The 23,712-nt window shown below is 49.0% G+C and overlaps 4 protein-coding genes across 4 annotated transcripts; all 4 read left to right on the forward strand.

The window, feature by feature from the left end:
- The first annotated feature begins 1,932 nt into the window (after positions 1-1,932).
- LOC125552328 (3-ketoacyl-CoA synthase 1) lies at positions 1,933-3,917 on the forward strand. The gene has a single exon (XM_048715832.2). It carries the CDS (start codon positions 2,095-2,097, stop codon positions 3,718-3,720), a length of 1,626 nt encoding a protein of 541 aa, XP_048571789.1. The 5' UTR covers positions 1,933-2,094; the 3' UTR covers positions 3,721-3,917.
- A 6,733-nt stretch (positions 3,918-10,650) lies between these two features.
- Positions 10,651-11,833, forward strand: LOC125554007 (uncharacterized). The gene has a single exon (XM_048717635.1). It carries the CDS (start codon positions 10,724-10,726, stop codon positions 11,600-11,602), a length of 879 nt encoding a protein of 292 aa, XP_048573592.1. The 5' UTR covers positions 10,651-10,723; the 3' UTR covers positions 11,603-11,833.
- Positions 11,834-13,510: 1,677 nt separating this feature from the next.
- On the forward strand, positions 13,511-14,601 carry LOC125554008 (uncharacterized). Its single transcript, XM_048717637.2, has one exon. It carries the CDS (start codon positions 13,570-13,572, stop codon positions 14,446-14,448), a length of 879 nt encoding a protein of 292 aa, XP_048573594.1. The 5' UTR covers positions 13,511-13,569; the 3' UTR covers positions 14,449-14,601.
- A 2,707-nt stretch (positions 14,602-17,308) lies between these two features.
- Positions 17,309-18,444, forward strand: LOC125554009 (uncharacterized). Its single transcript, XM_048717638.2, has 2 exons — positions 17,309-17,555; positions 17,636-18,444. Exons 1-2 carry the CDS (start codon positions 17,324-17,326, stop codon positions 18,193-18,195), a joined length of 792 nt encoding a protein of 263 aa, XP_048573595.2. The 5' UTR covers positions 17,309-17,323; the 3' UTR covers positions 18,196-18,444.
- The last annotated feature ends 5,268 nt before the right edge of the window (positions 18,445-23,712 follow it).

The following is a 23,712-nucleotide window of genomic DNA, read 5'->3' on the forward strand; positions in this document are numbered from 1 at the left end:
CATGAATACCTTTTTAATGCATGCACATTTCTTACTAATATGTAAGCATGTTAAGAAAATATGTGAATATGTTTTCAAACTATATGAACATGTTTAAATGCACGAACATTTTCTAAAAGCATGATTTTTTAAAAAATAAATTTTGAACTAAACTATATAAATATTTAATATCTTTTAAAGTAAATATAAAAAGAAGTAACAAAAGGAAAGAGGAAAAACATAAAAGGAAATAAAAGCCAGCCAACTTTTGCTAATGGGTCGACCTAATATATAAGTTAGCGGGCGGTGTGGTGTTATTGGACGTTATAAGCGTTCTATGATAGCCCTAGTGCTGGTATGCTGTGCGCTGTTGGGGACTTGTCAATTGCCTTTTGTCATTGGCGAGTGAGTGAATTTATTCTAAAACACATGTCATATGTAAGTAACACCCCGCCTTCCCTCAAGTCCAAATTTCATGTTCAATAAAAGTTAAGGACAACAGCATCACAGAAAATATATTCTTTATACTCCTGGGGTTCCTTCCCGTCACCACGCAAGGGTGGCAAGGGGGGAGGGGGTGTTTGTCTGTACTCCAGCTGATGAACCCCATGAAATGAAAACTAAGGATGGCACCCCCCCCCCCCCCCCCTCAAAATAAAAAAAATAAATAAAAAGAACCACCGACCCAGCATAACTTAACCCCGGGACCTAGCATCCAGGCATGGCTGAACATAATGGGAGTAATTTAGACTAGTAACATGTATTACTACCTTCATAATGGATAGTAATATATGTGTAGTGTCATCCAACATCTTATTTATTAGGTTGTAGACTCATTTTGCTTTCGTACGTGTGATGTTACGGTAACATATTATGTTACCACAAGCTCCTTTTTTTATTAATTACTTACCACAACATCTTTTTTGCCTAGATATATGTAATGTTACCACTATGATGAGTCGAGGAAGGGACAAAGACAATGGAAACACAAACCTCTAGTTTGAGCAGCTAGTTTGATCATTCATGCAAGTCTCAGTCCGACTGATCCATCCATCCAACCACCAAATATACCACCACCCTCCGCAAGCTGCAATCACTCGAGCTACATGTCGATGCAGAACGTTTTCGGTATTTATATACCGGAATAGACCGAATGAGCGCATGTGGCGCAGCGGCTGGCCATCGGAAGCGCTGGGGAGAACCTGTCACGCAGCTCGCCCAACCAACACGAGCCTCTTTCCTTCGCGGCGCACGCGGATGTGGTTTTTAAATTAAAAAGGAGAAAGCTAGGTCAACCGAATGAATTGATGAGCGCGATCGAACGAGCAGAGAGGCAACAGCGCGTCCGCCGCCGTCGTCGTCCCCGGCCGGCCGCGCCGTTGGATCGCTCGCTGGAGGCTGCCGCTGCCGCTGCCGCTACGACGCCGCCCGTGTAGTAGTACTGTACGCGTCGTCTACTTGTGCGTGCCTCCTTAATTCCGAGTGGTTGAGCGCCCCGGGTAACCACCGCCATTAATAGGCCACCCTCCCTACCTGTCTACTACCCGTCTCTTTCTTTCTCCGCTTCGCTTACTGCGGGTCCCACCGCCTGACGGACGCCTCTTCTCCTCCGGGTCAATCCATGACTCCATGAGCACCGCGAGACGTCGTAACAGTAACACTTTTGGATTGGAATTAGACGTGGTCGATACGTACAGCTCCTCCTGTACAGGTAGCAAGTGCGTCGTCACTTGGAGTTGTACCGGTATACCAAGTTTGGCTACGGGTAGTTTTCATCAGAAGAAAAAAGAGTCTCGGTGCAGGTACAGGCCGGGCTGTAGTCGTGGCACGTACTAAGCGCGCGTTTTGCCGCCGTCGCCGGTACGTACACCTATATGGAATACGGGCCGGCCGAAGCTTCCGTGCGCGCCTTACGGTTTGGGCGCCTATAAGTTTGACTGCCCCGGCAGCGGCAGAGGCCACAAGTTTGTTCCGGGAGGCCACCGTCGCGGTCTAGTTGGTCGCGCACCCTATATATACCGAGCCGCCCGCCGAGGCCAACTCACGCTTCCGGCTCCGGCGCCTCGGTCCAACTCACACCAAAGGCGATCGACACGCGAGTACGTCTCGAGATCCATGGAGTCTGCGCCGGCGGCGGCCTTCATGGAGCGGGAGCGCCTCACGGCGGAGGTGACCTTCTCCGGGGACGCGCAGGCGGCGGCCTCGTCCGAGGGCGCCGAGCGGCTGCCCACCAGCATCATCATCAAGATCCGGCGCCGCCTCCCGGACTTCGCCCGCTCCGTCAACCTCAAGTACGTCAGGCTCGGGCTCCGCCACGGCGGCAGCCTCACGTCCTACCTGCCCATGCTGTGCGTGCCGGTGCTCGCCGCGGCCGCCTACTCCTTCGTCCGCCTCGACGTCATCTACCTCTCCATCGACCTGCTCAGCTGCGTCGCCTGGCTCGGCACCGCCATGCTGCTGCTCACCGTCTACTACTTCAAGCGGCCTCGCCCGGTCTACCTCGTCGAGTTCGCGTGCTACAAGCCGGAGGACCAGAACAAGATCACCAAGGAGGCCTTCCTCGACATGACCGAGAGCACCGGCTGCTTCAATGACGAGACGCTCGCGTTCCAGACCAAGATCACCACCCGCTCCGCGCTCGGCGACGAGACGTACCTGCCCCCCGGCGTCCAGGCGCGCCCGCCGAGGCTCAACATGGCCGAGGCGCGGCTGGAGGCCGAGGCGGTCATGTTCGGCTGCCTGGACGCTCTGTTCGAGTCCACCGGGATCGACCCGCGCCGCGACGTGCGCATCCTCATCGTCAACTGCAGCCTCTTCAACCCGACGCCGTCGCTGGCGTCCATGATCATCCACCATTACAAGATGCGGGAGGACGTCAAGTCGTTCAACCTGGGCGGCATGGGGTGCAGCGCCGGCCTCATCGCCATCGACCTCGCCAAGGACATGCTCCAGGCCAACCCCAACGCTTACGCGGTCGTCCTCAGCACCGAGAACATCACCCTCAACTGGTACTTCGGGAACGACCGCTCCATGCTGCTCTCCAACTGCATCTTCCGCATGGGCGGCGCGGCGGCTCTGCTCTCGAACCGGCGCGCGGACGCCGGGCGCGCCAAGTACCGCCTCCTGCACACGGTCCGGACGCACAAGGGCGCCACGGACGAGTGCTTCAAGTGCGTGTACCAGCGCGAGGACGACGTGGGCAAGGTGGGCGTGTCGCTGGCGCGGGAGCTCATGACGGTGGCCGGCGACGCGCTCAAGACCAACATCACCACGCTGGGGCCGCTGGTGCTGCCCCTGAGCGAGCAGCTCAAGTTCCTCAAGTCGCTGATGATGCGCCGGGTGTTCCGCGCCAAGGGCGTGCGGCCCTACATCCCCAACTTCCGGCGAGCCTTCGAGCACTTCTGCGTGCACGCCGGCGGGCGGGCGGTGCTGGAGGAGGTGCAGCGCAGCCTGAGCCTGGAGGACAAGGACATGGAGCCGAGCAGGTGCGCGCTGCACCGGTTCGGCAACACCAGCAGCAGCTCGCTGTGGTACGAGCTGGCCTACGCCGAGGCCAAGGGCCGGGTGAAGCGCGGCAACCGCGTGTGGCAGATCGGCTTCGGGTCCGGGTTCAAGTGCAACAGCGCGGTGTGGCGCGCGCTCCGCGACGTGCCGGCCGTGTCGCCCCCGGGACCGGAGGAGAAGGCCTGCAACCCGTGGGCGGACTGCGTCGCCAAGTACCCGCCCAAGGCCTACGTCTGACGATACATTACTACGCCGCCGCCGCATGACTCCACACGAAGATTACATGATTCTTTTCTCCTATACTTTTTCTGCATTTCGTTTCCCGTAGGTGGCTGTACCTCAGGTTCCATGGGCGAGCAGTGCCATTGTTTTCAGCTTTTGTACTTCAAGTGTGAATTATAAACGACAAATATATACGACGAGGTTTCATTCCAGCCATGATTGTATGATATGATCTGTTCCTGGATTAGATAGATTGCTGCTCCGGCGCTCGGGCCCCGTTTCGTCCGTAACGTATGGATTGAGTTCGCGGGCTCGCCACTTGAACCTTCCAAAACGTTGTGCCACGGCTCTCTTCTGGTCGGCTAACGGCCTTGGTTTCCCTGGCCCTCGGTTCAGTTTCTTCCTACATCTGAACGAGCTGACCACGCCTGCCGCGTGTGCCCAACCGAGGAAGAGTCTCGACATGCATGCTCATTGGTGTAACGTGTAAGGTAGTATAGCATATGATGATGAGCGATTACTTGGGTCTGTTTGAGCACGACTTCTCTCTGGCCCCCGTGGAAAAATAGCATCCAGTTCGGGGCATGCTTGATTAATGTTGGTATGGTGGTTCGGTGTTGGATTGACTTACCAATCCATGCAGTTGAAGGTCGTTCATCGGCAAATTAATTGCGGCGTCCATCGGTCTATTTTGCATGGCCATCACTCAACGCTCCTCTGACTTTCTGCATTCATAGCTGTACGCAACGGTCGAAAACTCGAAAGCGTACGGTCTACTCCTACTCTGATTTACGGTATTTTGTTTAATTATCTTTGTCAAAAGTTTGCAAACTATTCATAAAATATCACGATGGTGCAAAGAACACTACAAATAAAATAAATTACATCCATGTATGTACACCACCTAGCAATAAGTACATGCACTGGAGCAAGCCAAAGACGCGCCGATGTCATCGCTCCTTCCTTATTGGTGCCGGACAAACCTTGTTGTTGTAGATAGTCGAGACGTGCACGGAGAATTTTCGACTATCGTCGACAAGGTCAGGCCGACTCCGGTATGGGAGCAAAGACAACGACACATTATCGGCTCATTCTGATGACAACAGTGATTGTTCGACGGTTCATGAACCTCGATGTAAATTTTATTATGTCTGGGATGTTTTCTACTTTTGGTCAATTTTTATAATAAATTTGATTCTTTTCAGAAAAAAAACATAAGTTATCTCAGCTATTGACACATATGGTAAGCAGTCTAAACAATTAGAAAAAACTAAATTAGACACGGTCCCAACATCGCTGCCCTGTTTTTTTCTTTTAAAAAATGGTTTCCGTAGTACTTGCACACAACGACACACCATTGACGTACAAATGAAGCATTGGCGCATCGCGCCGTTTTGAATGCGACGATCCAAACAGAGGCATTGTACTAGCTGGTACACTCGGTTGGGTGGTGTCTTTTCCAATCTATAAGCAGCTAAGCAAATATAGTACTCCCATGACAGCGTAGCTCCACCAATCGGCCATAAACCCGCCTTCTACTTAATCGCATTCAAGACGACGGCCAAAGGAAAAATGACATTCAAGACAAGCTAATCTTCAAAGGGATACCGTGACAAGAAAGGCCGGGAAATTTTAAAGCGGCCGGGCGAAAGCCGCGAGAAAGTGACCAAACAACTCTCAACCCCCAACCATACTACTTTTAGGACTCGATATGAACGCACGAGAACGTTGGAAAAATCACAAAATGGGCGGGGGCCGGGGCCAACCCAGACCGGGAGTCCAACCGAGTCCGACCATTCAATTCTGACCGCGCCGCGGCACCGGATGGCCCTGGAGACCTCAGAGGACCGCATTGATTGGGCGGGCACTTTCCTGACGCCTGACTAGTTGAATTCTGACGGTGACGATGAGGTGATGGGCGGCAGCGGCAGACGGCTGCGGACTCGGTACACGACAGGGCACTGCGTACCAGCACACGGTTACTCTCTCGGTTCCAAATTACTCATCGTGGCTTTTTCCAAATTACTCGCCGTGAATAAAATCACGACGAGTAATTTGGAACGGAGGGAGTACAATCTAGGGGGTCATCAACGATGATCAAATTGACCCATGTGTCGCTTCAAGCAACTCTAGATACACGGCCTTTTTTTTTACCGGATCAACGGACTCGCTTGAGTGGCATGTTTTGTAGAATTACGGTGAGGGGCCCATCCTCATTGAAAATTGCGTGGGAGGAGGGGGGGGGGATTAGTTTGGAATATGCCCGTAAAACCCACTAACCAATCTGTGCGTTTAAAATTTTCGATGTCGTTTCCCTGGGTGACCCAGGCGCGAGCAACTCCAACGCACCGACCCGAACGCTAAGGAACTGTTTGGATGGCTGCCTAATCAAAATATTCGCGTTGACCATGGTCTTCCGTTTGGATGCCAGCCAGTTTTTCAACAGTGTGCCAACTTTTTGACAATCCCTTCAGTTTTTCATTCCTCACGCTCGCGAGTTGACAGCGGCAGATTCTTGCGCCAATATTTTGGCGTGCCCTGCATTGGTAGGGCGAGTACAGGCGAGAACCAAACAACCCCTAAACCTACGCGGGTGCCGCCACACCCTCACCCCTCACCCTCCCTCCACCTACTGCCGGCGAGCGCCGTCGGACAAAGCCTGTGTGGTGTGGGCTGCACGGGGCAACTGTGGCAACATGTGTAGCTGGGCCCGGGCAATTGCGGCCCCGCGCATCATGGCGGCGAGTGGTGGCTTGCGCGCGCCGCCGACGCGAGGTGGCCATGGGCGTCGAAGGAGCTGGGTCGCAGTGGCCGGTCGGGCCAGATCCAACACACAAGGAGGCAACGTTTGGTCGATGGAGGCTGTTGATGGTTTCTTCCCTTCAAGCGTCTCCATGCCCGGCTCCTTTGAGCTCGGTGCTGTCCAGCGCGTACGATGCTAGAGGGGGCTCAGGCAGACCGGCTCCTTCAATTTTTTTTCTTCAAATTATAAATTAAACTAACCGAAAGAAAAGAAATGGGAACGACAAAAAAAACTGACGTGCGCCATATAGCTGGACCAGGCCCCTCTCGTGCGAGAGAAGCAAGCGACACTCAGAAGACACGTGCATATCGAGGGACGACTATGTCTCGCTTCATGGGACACATAGCGTCGGCTCGCTTCACACGCCTCCCTAAATGGGCTGGTCAAGCGCATGGAGGCCACTGCCTTGTTTTTTTTTCACTATATTTTTGCATTCTATTTTTAAATCTGTTTATATTTCCAAAATTTCTAGAGAAAATGTTAACCAAGCATTTGAATTTTCTTAAATATGTATAGAGGAATATGTTTCTCATGTATATGAAAGATGTAGACAAAAAATATAAAATGTGTATGACAAAATTGATAATTTATTAAAAAAATGTTAATCAAGCTTTAAAAAATATTAATCAAGTATTATAAAAACGTTAAATGTGTATCAAAAATGTTTGCCATGTACAAGTGATATACAAAAGGAGAACATGTACAAAAAAAGTTTATCATGTTTTCTAAAAAGGTTAAAAATGTATAAAATAAATGTTCATGATGTATAGAAAAAATGTAGAAAATTCATAAATATTTGAACACAAAAAATATAAGTTTTTTAAAATGTTGATCATATATAAAAAATGTTAAATCATATATGTCAAAAATGCTAAATAGTACTCCCTCCATCCCAAAATAAGTGTCTCCACTTAATACTAACTTTAGTACAAAGTTGTACTAGAGTCGAGACACTTATTTTGGGACGGAGGGAGTACTATTAAAATGTTATTGGTATATACCCAAAATGTACAATGTGTATGAAAAACGTAGTCGTCAACCACAAAATTTTGCAAAACTGTTAATCATCTATTTTAAAAAATGTTTAAAATGTACAAAAAATGTTACTACATATACGAGTAATGTAGAACATGTATTAAAAAATTTAACATAAAAACATATTTTTTTAAAATGTTGATCATGTAACAAAACATGTTAATCATTTGTTTCAAAAATAATATGTATTAAAAATTGTTCCTGATATATGCCAAAAATTTACAATATGTATGAGAAAAGTAGTCATCAAATATCATTATTAATAGGGATGAAAATGGAGTGGAAACTTTCCGTTTTTCTGGAGGAAAATGGAAACGGAGAGGAAATATGAAAATGGAAACGAAAATTTGCAAAACGGAAGTGGAAATGGAATTTTTTATGCGGAAACGGAAACAAAAACGGAACGGTGTTTTCCAATGAAACATGCATGGAAATGGAACTTTCCGTTTCCGTGAATATGGAATTTTTGTTTTTACTATAGACATATAGCTGCTTTGTAGCCCAACCACTAAAGAGAACACAATGACACAATTAGTAGAATGAATCTAAGGCCCAACTTCTACTACGACACATGTACTCAGCTTGACCCTATATGCAATTGTCTGGTACTACCACAATACTACGCTAAGTTGCTAACATAATGATATTATTTTGTAGTCATGTTAACAACTCATTGAATTTGTTTGTTTTTGTGTGTATTTCTCTATGATTCAAGGGGTTTTTAAGTTCCGATCAATGCCTATTTCTGTTTCCCTATCCGCTTTGTATTCGCTCCGTGTCCGTTTCCGGTAGTATCTATTTTCGTATTCATTTCCGTGGTTTCTGTATTCGTTTTCGCTTCTGCAAAAAAGTGTGAAAACAAATATGGTAGCACTCAGTTCCGTCCGTTTCCGCTCTGTTTTCATCCCTAATATTTAATGTTGATCATCTATTTGAAAAATGTTAAACATGTATAAAAAATGTTCCCGACATACACAGATTTTTTAAAAATGTTTATAAAAATGTATACATGTGTTGAAGAAAATTTTAAAAGAATTAAGAAAACCAAAATTAAAGAAATGGAATAAAAACAAAGAAAAATCAAGAAAACAAATAAAACACAAAGAAAATGAAGAAACTTAGAAACAAGGAAAAAATTCAGTGAAAATCGTGAAAGAAACAAAAAAAATGAAAACCGTGAAATATACGAAGAAAACCGATGAAAAACAAAAATCGTAAAGAAACAAAGGAAACTGAAAAGAAAACTAAAACAAAACAAAAAACAGAAAGAACCCAAAAGAAAACTGGGAAAGGAAAAAAGAAACCCAAACTCATAGAATGAAGAACCAACGATCGAAGAAAATGAAAAGGCCAGCCCAGTTTACGACAGGGATGATAATGCTTGAGCGAGACAGAAGCTATACACACTATAAGCGTGATATATAGTCTTGGTGGGCGTATCGCTCGCAACGATACGCATCAGCGCCCGGATTAGGCGAAATCGCTAATTAATAAGTACTCACAACGATACACATCAGCACCTGGTTTAGGCGAAATCACTAATTAATAACTACTTCTTCCAAAGATCGTTTCCTCACCACCTAGGAGTTTTCCTCTTTTTCATAAATTCATTTATTCAAAACGTTTTATCTCTTAAACCGTGCATCCAAATCTCGATCCGGTTTCAATGTTGGATTCCTAGCGTCGAGTCAAAACTAAATCTCATATTGATAGGTTTTGACAAAAAAAAAACAAAAAAAACTGAACGAAAAAACAGAACCAGGGGCATGCATTTTTTTCTTTTTCTTTTCGGAAGCAGTTTCCGAGACGGAAGAAAAAAAAGAAAAAACACATTTTTTCTGTTTCCGGGAGGTATAGCCGTGCCTCTCGCGGAAGCAAAACCGTGCCTCTCACGGGAGAAAGAAAAAGAGAAAACACGTTTTTTCCGTTTCCGAGAGTTACGGCCGTGCCTCTCGCGGAAGCAAAACCATGCTTGTCGCGAAAGAAAAAAACACATTTTTTCCATTTCTAAGAGACATGGCCGCGCCTCTCGCGAAAGAAAAAAAACAAATTTTTTTCGTTTCTGAGAGGCACAACCGTGCCTCTCTTGAAAAAAAGAAAGAAAAGACATGTTTTGTTTCATTTCCGAGAGGCACGACTGTGCCTCTCGCAGAAGCCCTGCCTCTGACGAAAAAAACACAATTTTTTGCGTAAATTTGTTTTTCGAATTTTTTTGATCGTAAAGCTAAGAAAGACCGATGAAAAGCTGAATAGTAATAAAATCCCATTTAAAAAGCCAAAAATGCATGGGAAAAAGTAAAATAATAAAATCCGAACGGAACACCCAGAATGCGACACGTGACGGCGGCTGAGAGCGCATCAAGTAGCCCACACCATGTGATCATTAGGGAGGCTTTCGAAGAAGCGCTCCTCAACTAGTTACTCTCCGGTTCAGGCTAGCCTAAAAAAAAGAAACCTAAGGTTTAGTCCCATCAGGCTGGGCTCTGGGCTGTTACATTTCTAGGCTTGGTCCAGGGCCGGCCTTGGCTAGGTATTTAAAAAAAGGTATTCTCAAAATAAAAGAAGTGCTCAAAAAAAAATGGTGCGGCCGAGCTTCGTGGGTGGAGTGGTGCAGGAGGAAGCCTACTGTGGAGACCTACTGTGAATTCTCTAGTCGCGTGAGGGGAGGACCTTGGATGGATGGATGTTGATGGAGCTGGTGGAGGTGGAGGGGTCCGGGAGTGCCCGTCGCAAGAAGTGCCTCTAGTTCATATTTTCGCAAACTATTTAGACTTTGCTAGAACACAGTATAAAATATAGTCCTGGAACTTCCGTGGAGTAGTTCATGTTCAGTGCAATGTGGAAACGCAAAGGTCTTCAGTTCTGAAGTTCTTGCCTAAAGCACAGGAGAGTAGAATAACAGAATTTTCCAACGAAATAGGTCGAGAAGTTGTCTGTGCTCTTTTCTCCGATAATTCGTGCTCTTTGTGACCTAATCTCCTAATGATGCTACATTGGAACAGGTGACTTCAACCACTCAACTTTGCCTCTAATACATCATCACGTACCACTCCATTGTCATGCTCCCTATAAAAGGCCTCCACCACCCAGTGGACAAGCATAAGCACAAACACAAACACAAACACAAACACAAACACAACAAGCTTCTAGGGAGACCACGAAGTCCTATCCCCAGTAGCCATGGGACTCATCTCCTACGCTGCCATGTGCCTCTGGCTGGCGTTTCTTCTCCATTCCTACGCCGCCGCGACGGCGCCAACCGGCATGCTAGAGCGGGAGACCAAGCAGCAAATCATAGCGAGCATCCCGCCGCACGGGCAGGAGAACCCCGTGCTATTCCTGACGTCGCCGTCCGGCAAGTACGCGGCGCACTTCATGCGCAGCCAGACCGCGCCGGGCGCGGGCGGCCTCGGCGCCGACTTCTGCTACGTGGAGATCCTCGACACCGCCGAGCCGGGCGCCGAGGGGCGGAGCGTGTGGGAGTCGGAGTGCCTGGCGGTGAGCACCGTGAACACGTGCGCGCTCGTCTTCTCGTGGAAAGGGCTGGAGGTGTTCGACGGGAGCAACTCGGTGTGGCACACGCACGACACGGAGTCGGACGACAACAACTTCCTCAAGACCCTGCAGCTGGTCGACGAGGGTGACATGCGCATCCTCGACAAGGGCGGCGAGCTCGCGTGGAAGGCCAGCGACGAGCCGCGCGCGGGGCAACACTGCGGGATGCCCGGCTCCCCCGGCCTGGTCTCGGCAATGCCGCCCTTCGCGGAGCCGGCTGGGCACGGAAGCGGCAACCTGCCATTTGGACAGGAACCAGAAGGCAATGGCAATGCCGGTGTAGTACAGCCCGCGCTGCCGCTGCCGGAAGCGGCAGGGTCCGGTGGTGTCGCTGGGCAGGGGCAGGCCGTGGAGGACGTGGGGCAGACGATTGGATTTGGCAGCCAGCCATTGGTGGACAACAGCCCATACGACAGTGGTGCACCGAAGCATGGATGCAGCTTGCTTGGATTTGGTGTTGCACTGGGTGTCAGTGCTGCCATTGCCATGGCCCTCGGTCTCTGATCGAGGGTGTGCATGCGCTCTTGCGGCGTGGTGGCGTTGGTGGTTTGTCGAATTTCTTGTTATTATTTCTGGCGCAATAAGCCAGGGATGTGTTGTGAACTCCTGACCAGCCGTGGCGCCTTTTCTGGGCGTGGGCCTGCTGGTAGGATTGCATTGTATCTTGAGACCACGAAGTGTAATTTTTCGATTGTTCAAGTTTGCTTTGTAAACCACGAAGTGTGGTTTCTATCAGGCTGAGCCCATCTTAGGCTCTCACTGAATATTTGAGACATAATAACGTACTACCCTCTGTAACTTTTTATAAGGATCCCTTTTTATATGACGTTTTTAAAGTCTATGACAGTGTAAAAAAAACGTCTAATATTAAGTTATAGAAAGAGTATTAAATAAGTAGGATATTTCACTTAAATAATGTGTTGCTCAGTCTTAAATTGGGTCCTCTAAACTGTGATGACATATTGAATTAGATGCAATCTAATTTTTCGATATCACAAAATCATCTAATATCATGGGGATGGGCTAATGACCCACCAAGATTAGAGATCGGATCTTCGATTCTATGTACGCACTAACCTGAGATTCAGAGATTTCTTATCAGGAGGGAGAGTTGCTCTGTATTAATAGAACACGAGTCTAGAGAGCAAGAAACTGAGCCAAACACTCCATCGTTGCAAAGTGAGGTGCCGATCACCAGCATCAACAGTTTGCTTCGTCGAATATCCCTCGTCAATATGCTATTTTTTGGAGGTAGCACACAAATATATGTTCATACTTCTATAAAGGTGAAAAATAATGAATGTTGTTCCAATTCCCATGAAATTCCACGCTACACACAACTAGCTTTGATAATTTCTTAACATGGTTAATCTCCATTGTAAAGTTTCTTTTTACTATCATAACACATCATTTATCACCAAAGAACTGGTCTTAAAGATCCTAGCTGAGAAGTTACATATATGTTCATACTTATAATGTGGCACCTAGTGGCAATCAATTTTTTTAGTCCAAACAAAATATCATGGGGTATTGTTTTAAGCCTTCGTCGAGACGAACTCACTGGTGAAGATAGATCGTTAACTAAATCAACGGTTTGTGAGATAACTAATTTTAGGAGTTTGAAATGGCAATTGATATGATGAAATCGGTATGTGGTGGAAGATTCTTATATGTATACATATGCTCATATTGAAAATTCACAAGACTTGAAGACTAATTTCATACACGTTGCCCACATATATTCGCCCCTTGTAAAATATATATACTACATAGATTAAACTGTGAATATTAATTCTATGCTAGATAAATACACAAAGAATATGCTACACAGTTATAAGAAAATAACTATAGCAAGATAAACGAAAAATTAAGACAATTGCACATTTTTTACAAATATATAGTTATGCTCCTATTTATAAATATAACTAAACTAAATTAATATATGAAAGAAAAACGAAACCTCCATAATTCTCCCCCACTCAACTCAAAAAGGAGAAAGACCAAAAAAAGCTCAAAAGGATCACACACAAAAAGCCCATAAACGACAGGAAGAATCCCAACTAATCACAGATTGTACAAAGCTGATCGGATTGCTAAGATAGTTGACCAGTATTAATAATTTTTCTAACAAAGACTTAACAAAATTTTGTATACTCCTTCGAAAATAAATTAGTAAGATATTGATTCATTGTTAAACTTGTTGAGTGGAAGTCCAAATTCTGACGCTGTCAGATCGACTTTGTGCTCGTTTGCTTTACTAATCTCCCACTGATATATTGGATCCGGTGACTTCAACCACTCAACGAGCTAGGTGTTCCACCAGTCAACCATGCCTTCGCCATCGTCATGCACCACTCCATATCCAAATCTCCCTATAAGAAGCACACAACACCCCATGCACAATGCAAGCACAAGCACAAGCACAAACACAGAAGCTGCATCTGACCAGGTAGCGAAACCCAAGCATAGCCATGGAGCTCGTCTCATGCATTGCCATGTGCCTCGCGTTCGCCTTGCTCCTCCCTTCCCACGTCACAGCGACGGCGCCAACCGGCACGGTAGAGCGGGAGACCAAGCAGCAGATTCTGGCGAGCATCCCGCCGCACTGGGAGGAGAACCCCGTGTTGTTCCTGACGTCACCGTCCGGCAAGTACGCCGCCTACTTCATGCGCAGCCAGACCGCGCCGGGCGCGGGCGGCCTCGGGGCCGACTTCTGCTACGTTGAGGTCCTCGACACCACGGCGCCGGGCGCGGAGGGCCGGAGCGTGTGGGAGTCGGAGTGCCTGGCGGTGAGCACCGTGAACACGTGCGCGCTCGTCTTCTCGTGGAAAGGGCTGGAGGTGTTCGACGGGAGCAACTCGGTGTGGCACACGCACGACACGGAGTCGGACGACAACAACTTCCTCAAGACCCTGCAGCTGGTGGACGAGGGTGACATGCGCATCCTCGACAAGGGCGGCGAGCTGGCGTGGAAGGCCAGCGACGAGCCGCGCGCCGCGCAACACTGCGGCATGCCCGGCTCGCCTGGCTTGGCACCGGCAATGCCGCCGTTCGCCGGTCCGATCGGAAAGGGGAGCAGCAACTTGCCATTCGGGCAAGATGAAGGAGGCATCGACGGCAACAGCTACGGTTCCGTCGGAGGAGTTGCGCAGCCCGAGCTGCCGTTGGCGCCGGGTGGCGTTGGTGGGCAGGGGCAAGAGGAGAGCGTTGGGGAGACCATGGGCCTCGGTAGCCAGCCACTGGTGGACAATAGCCCATACGACAGCGGTGCACCGGAGCGTCCATGGGCTGGAGTTGCTAATTTGGGTCTCGGCGTTGCAATTGCCATTGCCATGGGCCTGGGTCTCTGAATTTGATACTGGTGGCATCTTCGATTTGTTATTTAACTTGGTGGTATCTATTCTGGCGCAATAAGCCAGAGGATGTGTGGGTTTTATTTTTTCGGAAATGTTAACGTCCACACGTGTGGACGTTTGCACATCGCCCACACGCCTCCATCATCACTCATTTTGCCATGTATGAATAGATGACATCAGCAGAATTTTTTTTGGTTTTCGGCTTAAAAATGTTGTATCTCCTAAATAAAAAGTGAACGAAAAATCCGTTTTCACCATTAAATCCATCTCGATGAGATCTTCAAAACTAGACCCCATGTTGATATGTTTCGACGATTTTTTTTTTTGCCAGAAGTTGCCACAATGTTTACACTGCAGTTGCCATCGGGCTTAAACTAAAGTTGCCATGTGGCAATTTTAGTTTGTAGATCATGGCAATTTTAGTATTTTGATGATGGCAACTCCAGTACTTTGACCATAAAAATTATTTTTTGTATGAACCATGGCAATTTTACGTGCATGTATCATGGCAATTTTAGTTTATGGTTCATGACAAGTCTAGTTTCTTAATTCCCCGTTTTATAAATGTCAAAATTTACTTTTAAATATAGAAGAAAATAGCTGAAACATATCATGGCAACTTCAGTGTAAACATCATGGCAATTCATATGCAATAGATATGGCAACTTTTAATCCAATTTTTTTTTCATCAAAACATATCAACATGGGATCTAATTTCGAAGATCTCATCGCGAGGGATTTAATGATGAAAACGGATTTTCAATCGGATTTTTCATTTAAGAGATAAAACATTTTAAAAACTGAAAATCCAAAAAATTTCCTACATGCATGCATGCGATGACGTGACAATCTGTTTACATTAGAGACGTGTGGTACGTCTCCCTTCCTGCCACACGTGTGGCAGTTAACGCGACCCTATTTTTTTGAGTTGAGGATGTGTGTGGTTTGAAGTGATGCTTTTCATGATTTTGATTGTATTTGTTTTTAATATATTCAAAAATGATTTTTTAGCGTTATTTATTTCTTCTTGTAAAAAAGTCAACACGCTGTCGTTTTTCCTTTATATTAATGATGTATTTCTTACGCATGTTGTAGCTCTGAGGAAGGCGCTAAAAAAGGCATGCCAGATTCTCCTCTCCGACGAGCTTACACTAGTAGTACTAGGAGCAACAATGGGTGGATCGCTCACCCAAATCATTGTGGCCGAAGGCCGAAGGAAGAGGAGAGATCCGAATGAGGGGGTGAGGAGGAGACTTTGGAGATTGGGCAAGGGAACGCGGAAGGGAAAGTGGTGTTTCTTACGCGCACATTGGTTGATACCGACATCTATCGAGCTATGGTTGTCTCGACAAATACCTTCTTTTTACAAAAGCCTCATTGAATACCTGATGAAACTGGTCGGCGACATGCACTAGGCCTTGATCTCTCATCGACATAACCATGGTGTATGTGTGTGGCTTCAATGACTTGATCCACTTGTGGCCCAACCCATTGTAGCTTCGAATTTGTGCTAATGTGTTTGCGTTTGTGTTGTACACGTTGAGTTACTTAGAGCAGGCTCAGTCCGCCCCCTTAAAACCTCATATCCTCTACTTTAGGGGCAAAATGCCCAAAATCTCACACCACTTCTACCCCATTTTTTCCCTACATGTAGGGGAAAAGGACGGGACCCCCCTCATCTCTCTCATAAAAAAAAATCAACTAACATGAATGTTCCCTGCAACAACTACCACCGCCATCTGTCGCCGGAGTCCGCCGGTGGCCTCAGGCATGGCGGAGGTAGCTAGAGATCGCCGGAGCTTGCCACCTATCATCGCCATGGATTGCCGGATCTCATCTGAGTTCAACATGCGATTATTTTTCCTTTTTAAAGCGAAAAGAGAGACGAAAAAAAATTAAGAGGATAATTTTAAGGGGTGGTTGGAGTGCCTACCCAAAAGTCTCTAAAGTAGCGGCAAATTTTAGGGGAGTAGTTGGCGTGGGTCTTTACTCTTTACGCTCTACTGCTCTAGAATTACTTCCATGATCAATTTTCTCTGATCCGTCGACTTCGAGTACATGAAGACAGAAGAGTATGTGAATTTCTCGACTGATCGTCTGCATAACGGCGACTGTGAGCGTACGTTAAACATTCATTAGCAGTTCCAAGAAAATAAACACCATTTGCACGATCATAATTGTTGCATCGTGGCGTGAAGCGCCAACACGGCGACGCTGGCCACGCAGAGGTACGCAATTCCGGCCAGTGTTCTTTTCCGTGCTCCGGCCGTCAGTCATGGCACGCACATGGCCGCCGCAACCAACCTCTGTCCTCATACATAAACCATGCGCCGTGCGTTGGTTATGATCCACCCCGACAGATGAAGCACACCACATCAGTGAAGAACCGCAAATGATCCAACTCTCTCCCCCTTCTGAAAATTTGAAATTTCGCACGTCCCGGCCGTTTTCATTTCAAAAACGGAAGCACAAAACGCATGACTGGTCTGTCCAGCATAGAGCAGTCTAACCCCGGGCATCCAAACAATTGAACGGGAGCTCGATCAGATCAGGGGCAAATTTCACATATGATATCGCGTTCGTCGGACAGGCGGGGGTTAATTTCTCTGACAACGACGCAAAATTGAATCGAGCGTAACTACTGTACAGCTCGGTCGCTGGGGAAAAAAGGTAGAATCACGGACGAAATGATCGTTGGAGTTGTACTGAGTACTGACCATCCACTGTCAAATTTAGAAGCCCATTGCTGAATTTTTCTTGTTCCCGCCGAGCTGTTCACATGAGCACCAGCCAGCAGCCCAGTACCAGTCCCTGCTGTGATATCAAGAGCCGACCCCGGCCACACTGTCACACCGCCCTATATATACCCATGCACACCAGCCTCTTTACCTCATCCAAACTCACCAGTGTTTCTTCTACTAGGCAGCAGCAGCAGGAGGGTTCTTCCATCATGGGTTCTCGGCTGGTTCTTTTCGGTGCTCTCGCTCTGCTCCTGGCCGGCAGCTTCGGTGCGGCCCAGGCGGCGCCGGCCGTAGTGGTTGGCTCCGTCAAGTGCCTGGATTGCTCCCCCGACGACGTCAGTGCTGAAGATGCCCTCAAAGGTACGTGCCATCGCTCCTATACGTTTGGCTGTAGCTATGAACACTTTGGTCTTCTCTCAACATCTTCCCATCAAGTGCAGGGCTCCAGGTAGCCATCAAGTGCAGGTCCGGCGCCGGCGAGACCTACGAGACGCAGACGGTCGGGCAGCTCGACGACAAGGGCGCCTTCAGCATCCCCCTCCAGGCAGGCCTCCTGCGCGAAGACGGCGAGCTGGACCGCGACTGCTTCGCCCAGCTCCACAGCGCGCCCGACACGCCGTGCGACGGGCCGGCGCCGCCCAGGATCGCCCCAGCCAAGTCCACCACCCAAGGTGTCGCCGACGCCGCCAACACCTACCTCGCGGTCGCCGAGGACACGGTTTTCTCGCCGGTCGCGTGCGCGTGCAAGAAGAAGAAGAAGCACTTCATGGTCGGCCCGCCGCCGCCGCCCCCGCCGAGGCCGGAGCCCTCATACGGTACCCCGACGCCGACGCCGACGCCCACTCCCACGCCGTCCTACGGTCCTCCTTCGACGCCCAAGCCGCCCGCGCCCGAGGACGACCCGAAGCCGTTCTTCCACAAGCACCCCAAGATGAAGAAGATGATGCACAAGAAGAAGCCGTGCCCGCCGCTCGGGGAGGAGGACAAGCCCAAGAACTGACCTGCCCTGCCGCGACACATGCAGCGGCGGCTCGCTCACTTGCCCATGGAGTGGCATTACAGCAAGGAGGGGGCGTCACGCGCTACGACATTTGGAGATCGATATGTTTGTGTTGTTTGTTGATTCAGTTGTCATGTTGCTTGTTGGTTGTTTTGTTTAGTTCCGCCATCGTGCTGGCATTGGTGTTTTAGTTCGCTGCTCGTTCGTGGAATAAAGAAAATGGTATCATCTGTGGCATAACATTGTCATGTTAATTTCCAATTAGAGCTTTGCATTTGCGAACTGGTGGTTATCGGACGGGTAGTACTTAGTGTAACTATCTTGTTGGCATTACGTAGAGTCGAGCATCCAGAAAAGAAAAGTAAACAGAGGACTTTTTTTATAGCATAGGTGCGCGATTTTAGCGCCGCGTTGAAAAAATTGTGTTTTTTGCACGCGCCCAGTCGGAACGGACACACAAATAACACGTGCGTGGTATAGTTGGTTCAGCGTGCGGAGCAAAACGACATCGCGCGCCCGCCCCCGCGCGCTAGACAACGACGACTCGCGCGCGACTTCCACCAACCGCCAGATCCAAGCGCCGCCGCTCGCACCTCCCCATTTGCTCCGGCGACCCGATGGCGCTTCCCCGGCCTATCCTCGTGCACCGTAGTTGCTTCCTCCACCTCCTCTCGCCGCCACCGCCCCTCGAACGCGCTATTCCTCCGACGAATAGCGCCCGGCCGCCCACTGCCGCTCGGCACCCGCAAGGTGTCCTGAATTACTTGTCACAAAAATACGTCTAGATACATCCATTTATGCGACAAGTAATTCCGGACGGAGGGAGTAGACGAATTTGGTGCATGTTGTTTGTAGTTTTATATAGACTAGTTTAAATTCAATATTGTAGATGAGTTCGTCCTATGATTCTTCCGATGAAGAATTTGATATTCAAGAGGAGTAGGACCTTGCAATGATCCTATCTATGCACGTCAATAAAAAGCCGAAACACGGTGGTTAGGACAAGGATTGTCTGACGTACTGCATTGTGCAGTTCGATCACTGACATGTGGGCCCATCATCCGGATGGCCCACATGTCAGTGACCCAACTGCATACTGCCGCACGTCAGGGGAGTTGAGTCCCGGTGGTTCGGTTATGGGTCATCAATTTTTTTGGAGGGATAAGATCGATGCGACAACAGATTGATGAGGCATTACTTTTGTGATGCCCCCAATTCAATCATACACTAATCATACATGCAAACGTGTACGATCAAGATCAGGGACTCACAGGAAGATATCACAACACAACTCTAAAAATAAAATAAGTCATACAAGCATCATATTACAAGACAGGGGCCTCGAGGGCTCGAATACAAGAGCTCGATCATAGACGAGTCAACGGAAACAACAATATCTGAGTACAGACATAAGTTAAACAAGTTTGCCTTAAGAAGGCTAGCACAAACTGGGATACATATCGAAAGAGGCGCAGACCTCCTGCCTGGGATCCTCCTAAACTACTCCTGTTCGTCGTCAGCGGCCTGCACATAGTAGTAGGCACCTCCAATGTAGTAGGAGTCGTCGTCGACGGTGGCATCTGGCTCCTGGACTCCATCGTCTGATCGCAACAATCGGGTATAGGAAGGGGGGGAAAGGGGGAACAAAGCAACCGTGAGTACTCACTCAAAGTACTCGCAAGCAAGGAGCTACACTACATATGTATGCATTGGTATCAAATGGAAAAGGGTAGCATATGAGGACTAAACTGCAGAATGACAGAATAAAAAGGGGATAGCTAGTCCTATCGAAGACTACGCTTCTGGCAGTCTCCATCTTGAAGCAGTAGAAGAGAGTAGATGGTAAGTTCACCGAGTATCATCGCATAGCATAATCTTACCCGACGATCCTCCCCTCGTCACCCTGTTAGAGAGCGATCACCGGGTTGTATTTGGCACTTGGAAGGGTGTGTTTTATTAAGTATCTGGTTCTACTTGTCATAAGGTCAAGGTACAACTCCGGGTCGTCCTTTTACCGAGGGACACGACTATTCAAATAGATAAACTTCCCTGCAGGGGTGCACCATATTTCCCAACACGCTCGGTCCCCTTTGGTCGGGCAAACTTTCCTGGGTCATGCTCAGCCTCGGAAGATCAACACGTCACAGCCCCACCTAGGCACAACAGAGAGGTCAGCACGCCGGTCTAAATCCTATGGCACAGGGGTCTGGGCCCATCGCCCATTGCACACCTGCACGTTGCGTACGCGGCCGGCGAGCAGACCTAGCCTCCCTTATACAAGAGCAAGCATTCCAGTCCAACCCGGCATGCGCCGCTCAATCGTTGACGTCAAGAAGGCTTCGGCTGACACCACGACGCCGAGTGCCCATAACTGTTCCCGCGTAGTTGGTTAGTGCGTATAGGCCAATGGCCAGACTCAGATCAAATACCCAGATCTCGTTAAGCGTGTTATTTTGAAATAACTACGGACGCCGACCAGGGCCAGGCCCACCTCTCTCCTAGGCGGTCTCAACCTGCCCTGTCGCTCCGCCACAAAGGTTCACTTAGAGGGCCGTCGGGAGAACGTCCTTTCGGACCCAATCCGTGAATCACTCGCGGGTACTCTACGAGCCGACCCGTCTTTAGTCACCACAATTATCATACATTATGTATAAGTATATACCCGTGATCACCTCCCGAGTGATCACGGCCCGATAGTATAGCATGGCAGACGGACAAGGATGTAGGGCCACTGATGATAAACTAGCATCCTATACTAAGCATTTAGGATTGCAGGTAAGGTATCAATAACTGGAGCAACAATGACAGGCTATGCATCAGGATAGGTTTAATGGAAAGCAGTAACATGCTACACTACTCTAATGCAAGCAGTAGAGAGAAGAATATGTGATATCTGGTGATCAAGGGGGGGGGGCTTGCCTGGTTGCTCTGGCAAGAAAGAGGGGTCGTCAACAGCGTAGTCGATCGGGGCACCAGCAGCGGCGTTAGTCTCGTTGTCTATCGGAGAGAAGAGGGGGAAGAAACAATGAATATAATGCAAACAGATGCATAGCGATGCATGACATGACAAGTAGCGGTGCTAGGGGTGCCCTAACGCGGTATGAGGTGATACCGGTGAAGGGGGGAAACATCCGGGAAAATATCCCCGGTGTTTCGCGTTTTCGGACAGATGAAACGGAGGGGGAAAGTTGCGTGTTCGCTATGCTAGGGATGCATGGCGGTCGAACGGGCTGCGTATCCGGATTAGTCTCGTCGTTCTAAGCAACTTTCATGTACAAAGTTTTTCCATCCGAGCTACGGTTTATTTTATATTAATTTTAATTTTTTAAATGATTTTTAGGATTTATTTAATTATTTTAAATCAACATTATCCAGAATAGTGCATGCCGACGTTAGCATGACGTCAGCAGTCAATAGGGGTGTTGACTGGTCAAACTGACGTGTGGGTCCCATTCGTCATTGACTACACTAACTAATCATGACTAATTAGTTTAATTAGCTATTTAGTTTAATTAATCAAAATTAATTAAGTTAATTAATTTTTAATTTATTATTATTATTATTTTAATTCTTTTTTTAATAAAATGTTTTGGGGGTGGGCCCTGGCTGTCATAGGCCCATAGGCCATAACGGGGCGTGGTTACGGGCTTCGGGGATTCGGGCGCCGCCCGTTTGGTGAAGCCGTGCGGGGTAGGGGTCAGCGCGCGCCAGCCGGCGCCGGGCGCGGCGGTGAGGCGCCAGCGGCAGCGGGCCGCGAGCGGCACGACAGCAGCAGCGAGACGAAGCAGCGCGGGGGCATGCAGCAACGTGAGGGGCGAGGCACAGGCGGAGAGGTGGGGCGGCGCGGCGCGCAGCCGGACGGGGAGGTGGAAGGCGGAGGCCAGGGGCGGTTCGCGCAGCAGTGAGCGAGTGAGGCGGGGCTGGCGGGAGCGCGTGCGCATGGCCACGGCCAGGGGCAGAGGAGGGCGGCCAACCAAGGCAGGGGGTGCGCCCGGGCACGCGCGGGCGGCACTCGGCGCGGGGAGCACGCACGTGCGGGCGCACGATGGGGTGAGCAGCCGAGTAGGGCGAGCAGAGATGGGCGAGCGCGACAGTGGGAGCAGCATGGGCTGCGGCGGGCGAGGCCAGGTGCGGCGCGGACGGGGCATGCTCGGGCGAAAGACAAGGCAGGGGAGGGGGAGGGAGAGGCCCATAGAGGCAAGCAGGCACGGGTGGCGACGTGCGCGCGTGCCAGTGAGCAGCGAGAGGGAGGAGGGGGTGGCGGCTCACAGGGGGCAGTAGGGTTCGGGGCAACGGGGGTCGGGGAGGAGGACGGGGACGACGTGCGGCGGGGTGGATGGAGGTGATGGCGTACGGCGACGGCGTCGGGGCGCCGTGGGCGCCCAGATCTAGAACAGGGAGGAGGTGGTCGAGGACGGGGCGTCAGGGCATCGAGTGACGCCGGTGACGGCGAGGGGCGACGGAGTGCCGCGGCGGCGCCGAAGGCGGCGAGCGGCATCGAGGGCGAGCCCCTGGATCCAGAAGGGATCGGGCAGAGGAAGGGCGAGGGGAGAGGGGATCGGTGTGTGTGTGTGTGTGGGGGGGGGGTTGTGCGGTCGTGGCTGTTGGAAATATGTCCTAGAGGCAATAATAAAAGCATTATTATTATATTTCCTTGTTCATGATAATTGTCTTTATTCATGCTATAATTGTGTTATCCGAAAATCGTAATACATGTGTGAATACTTAGACACCAACATGTCCCTAGTAAGCCTCTAGTTGACTAGCTCGTTGATCAACAGATAGTCATGGTTTCCTGACTATGGACATTGGATGTCATTGATAACGAGATCACATCATTAGGAGAATGATGTGATGGACAAGACCCAATCCTAAACATAGCACAAGATCGTATAGTTCGTTTGCTAGAGTTTTCCAATGTCAAGTATCTTTTCCTTAGACCATGAGATCGTGTAACTCCCGGATACCATAGGAGTGCTTTGGGTGTACCAAACGTCACAACGTAACTGGGTGACTATAAAGGTATACTACGGGTATCTCCGAAAGTGTCTGTTGGGTTGACACGGATCAAGACTGGGATTTGTCACTCCGTATGACAGAGAGGTATCACTGGGCCCACTCGGTAATGCATCATCATAATGAGCTCAAAGTGACCAAGTGTCTGGTCACGGGATCATGCATTACGGTACGAGTAAAGTGACTTGCCGGTAACGAGATTGAACGAGGTATTGGGATACCGACGATCGAATCTCGGGCAAGTAACATACCGATTGACGAAGGGAATTGTATACGGGGTTGCTTGAATCCTCGACATCGTGGTTCATCCGATGAGATCATCGAGGAGCATGTGGGAGCCAACATGGGTATCCAGATCCCGCTATTGGTTATTGACCGGAGAGCGATCTCGGTCATGTCTACATGTCTCCCGAACCCGTAGGGTCTACACACTTAAGGTTCAGTGACGCTAGGGTTATAGGGATATGTATATGCAGTAACCCGAAAGTTGTTCGGAGTCCC

This window comes from Triticum urartu, chromosome 4A, assembly GCF_056163025.1.
Source record: "Triticum urartu cultivar PI428250 chromosome 4A, HENAU_Tu73, whole genome shotgun sequence".
Lineage (NCBI taxonomy): Eukaryota > Viridiplantae > Streptophyta > Magnoliopsida > Poales > Poaceae > Triticum > Triticum urartu.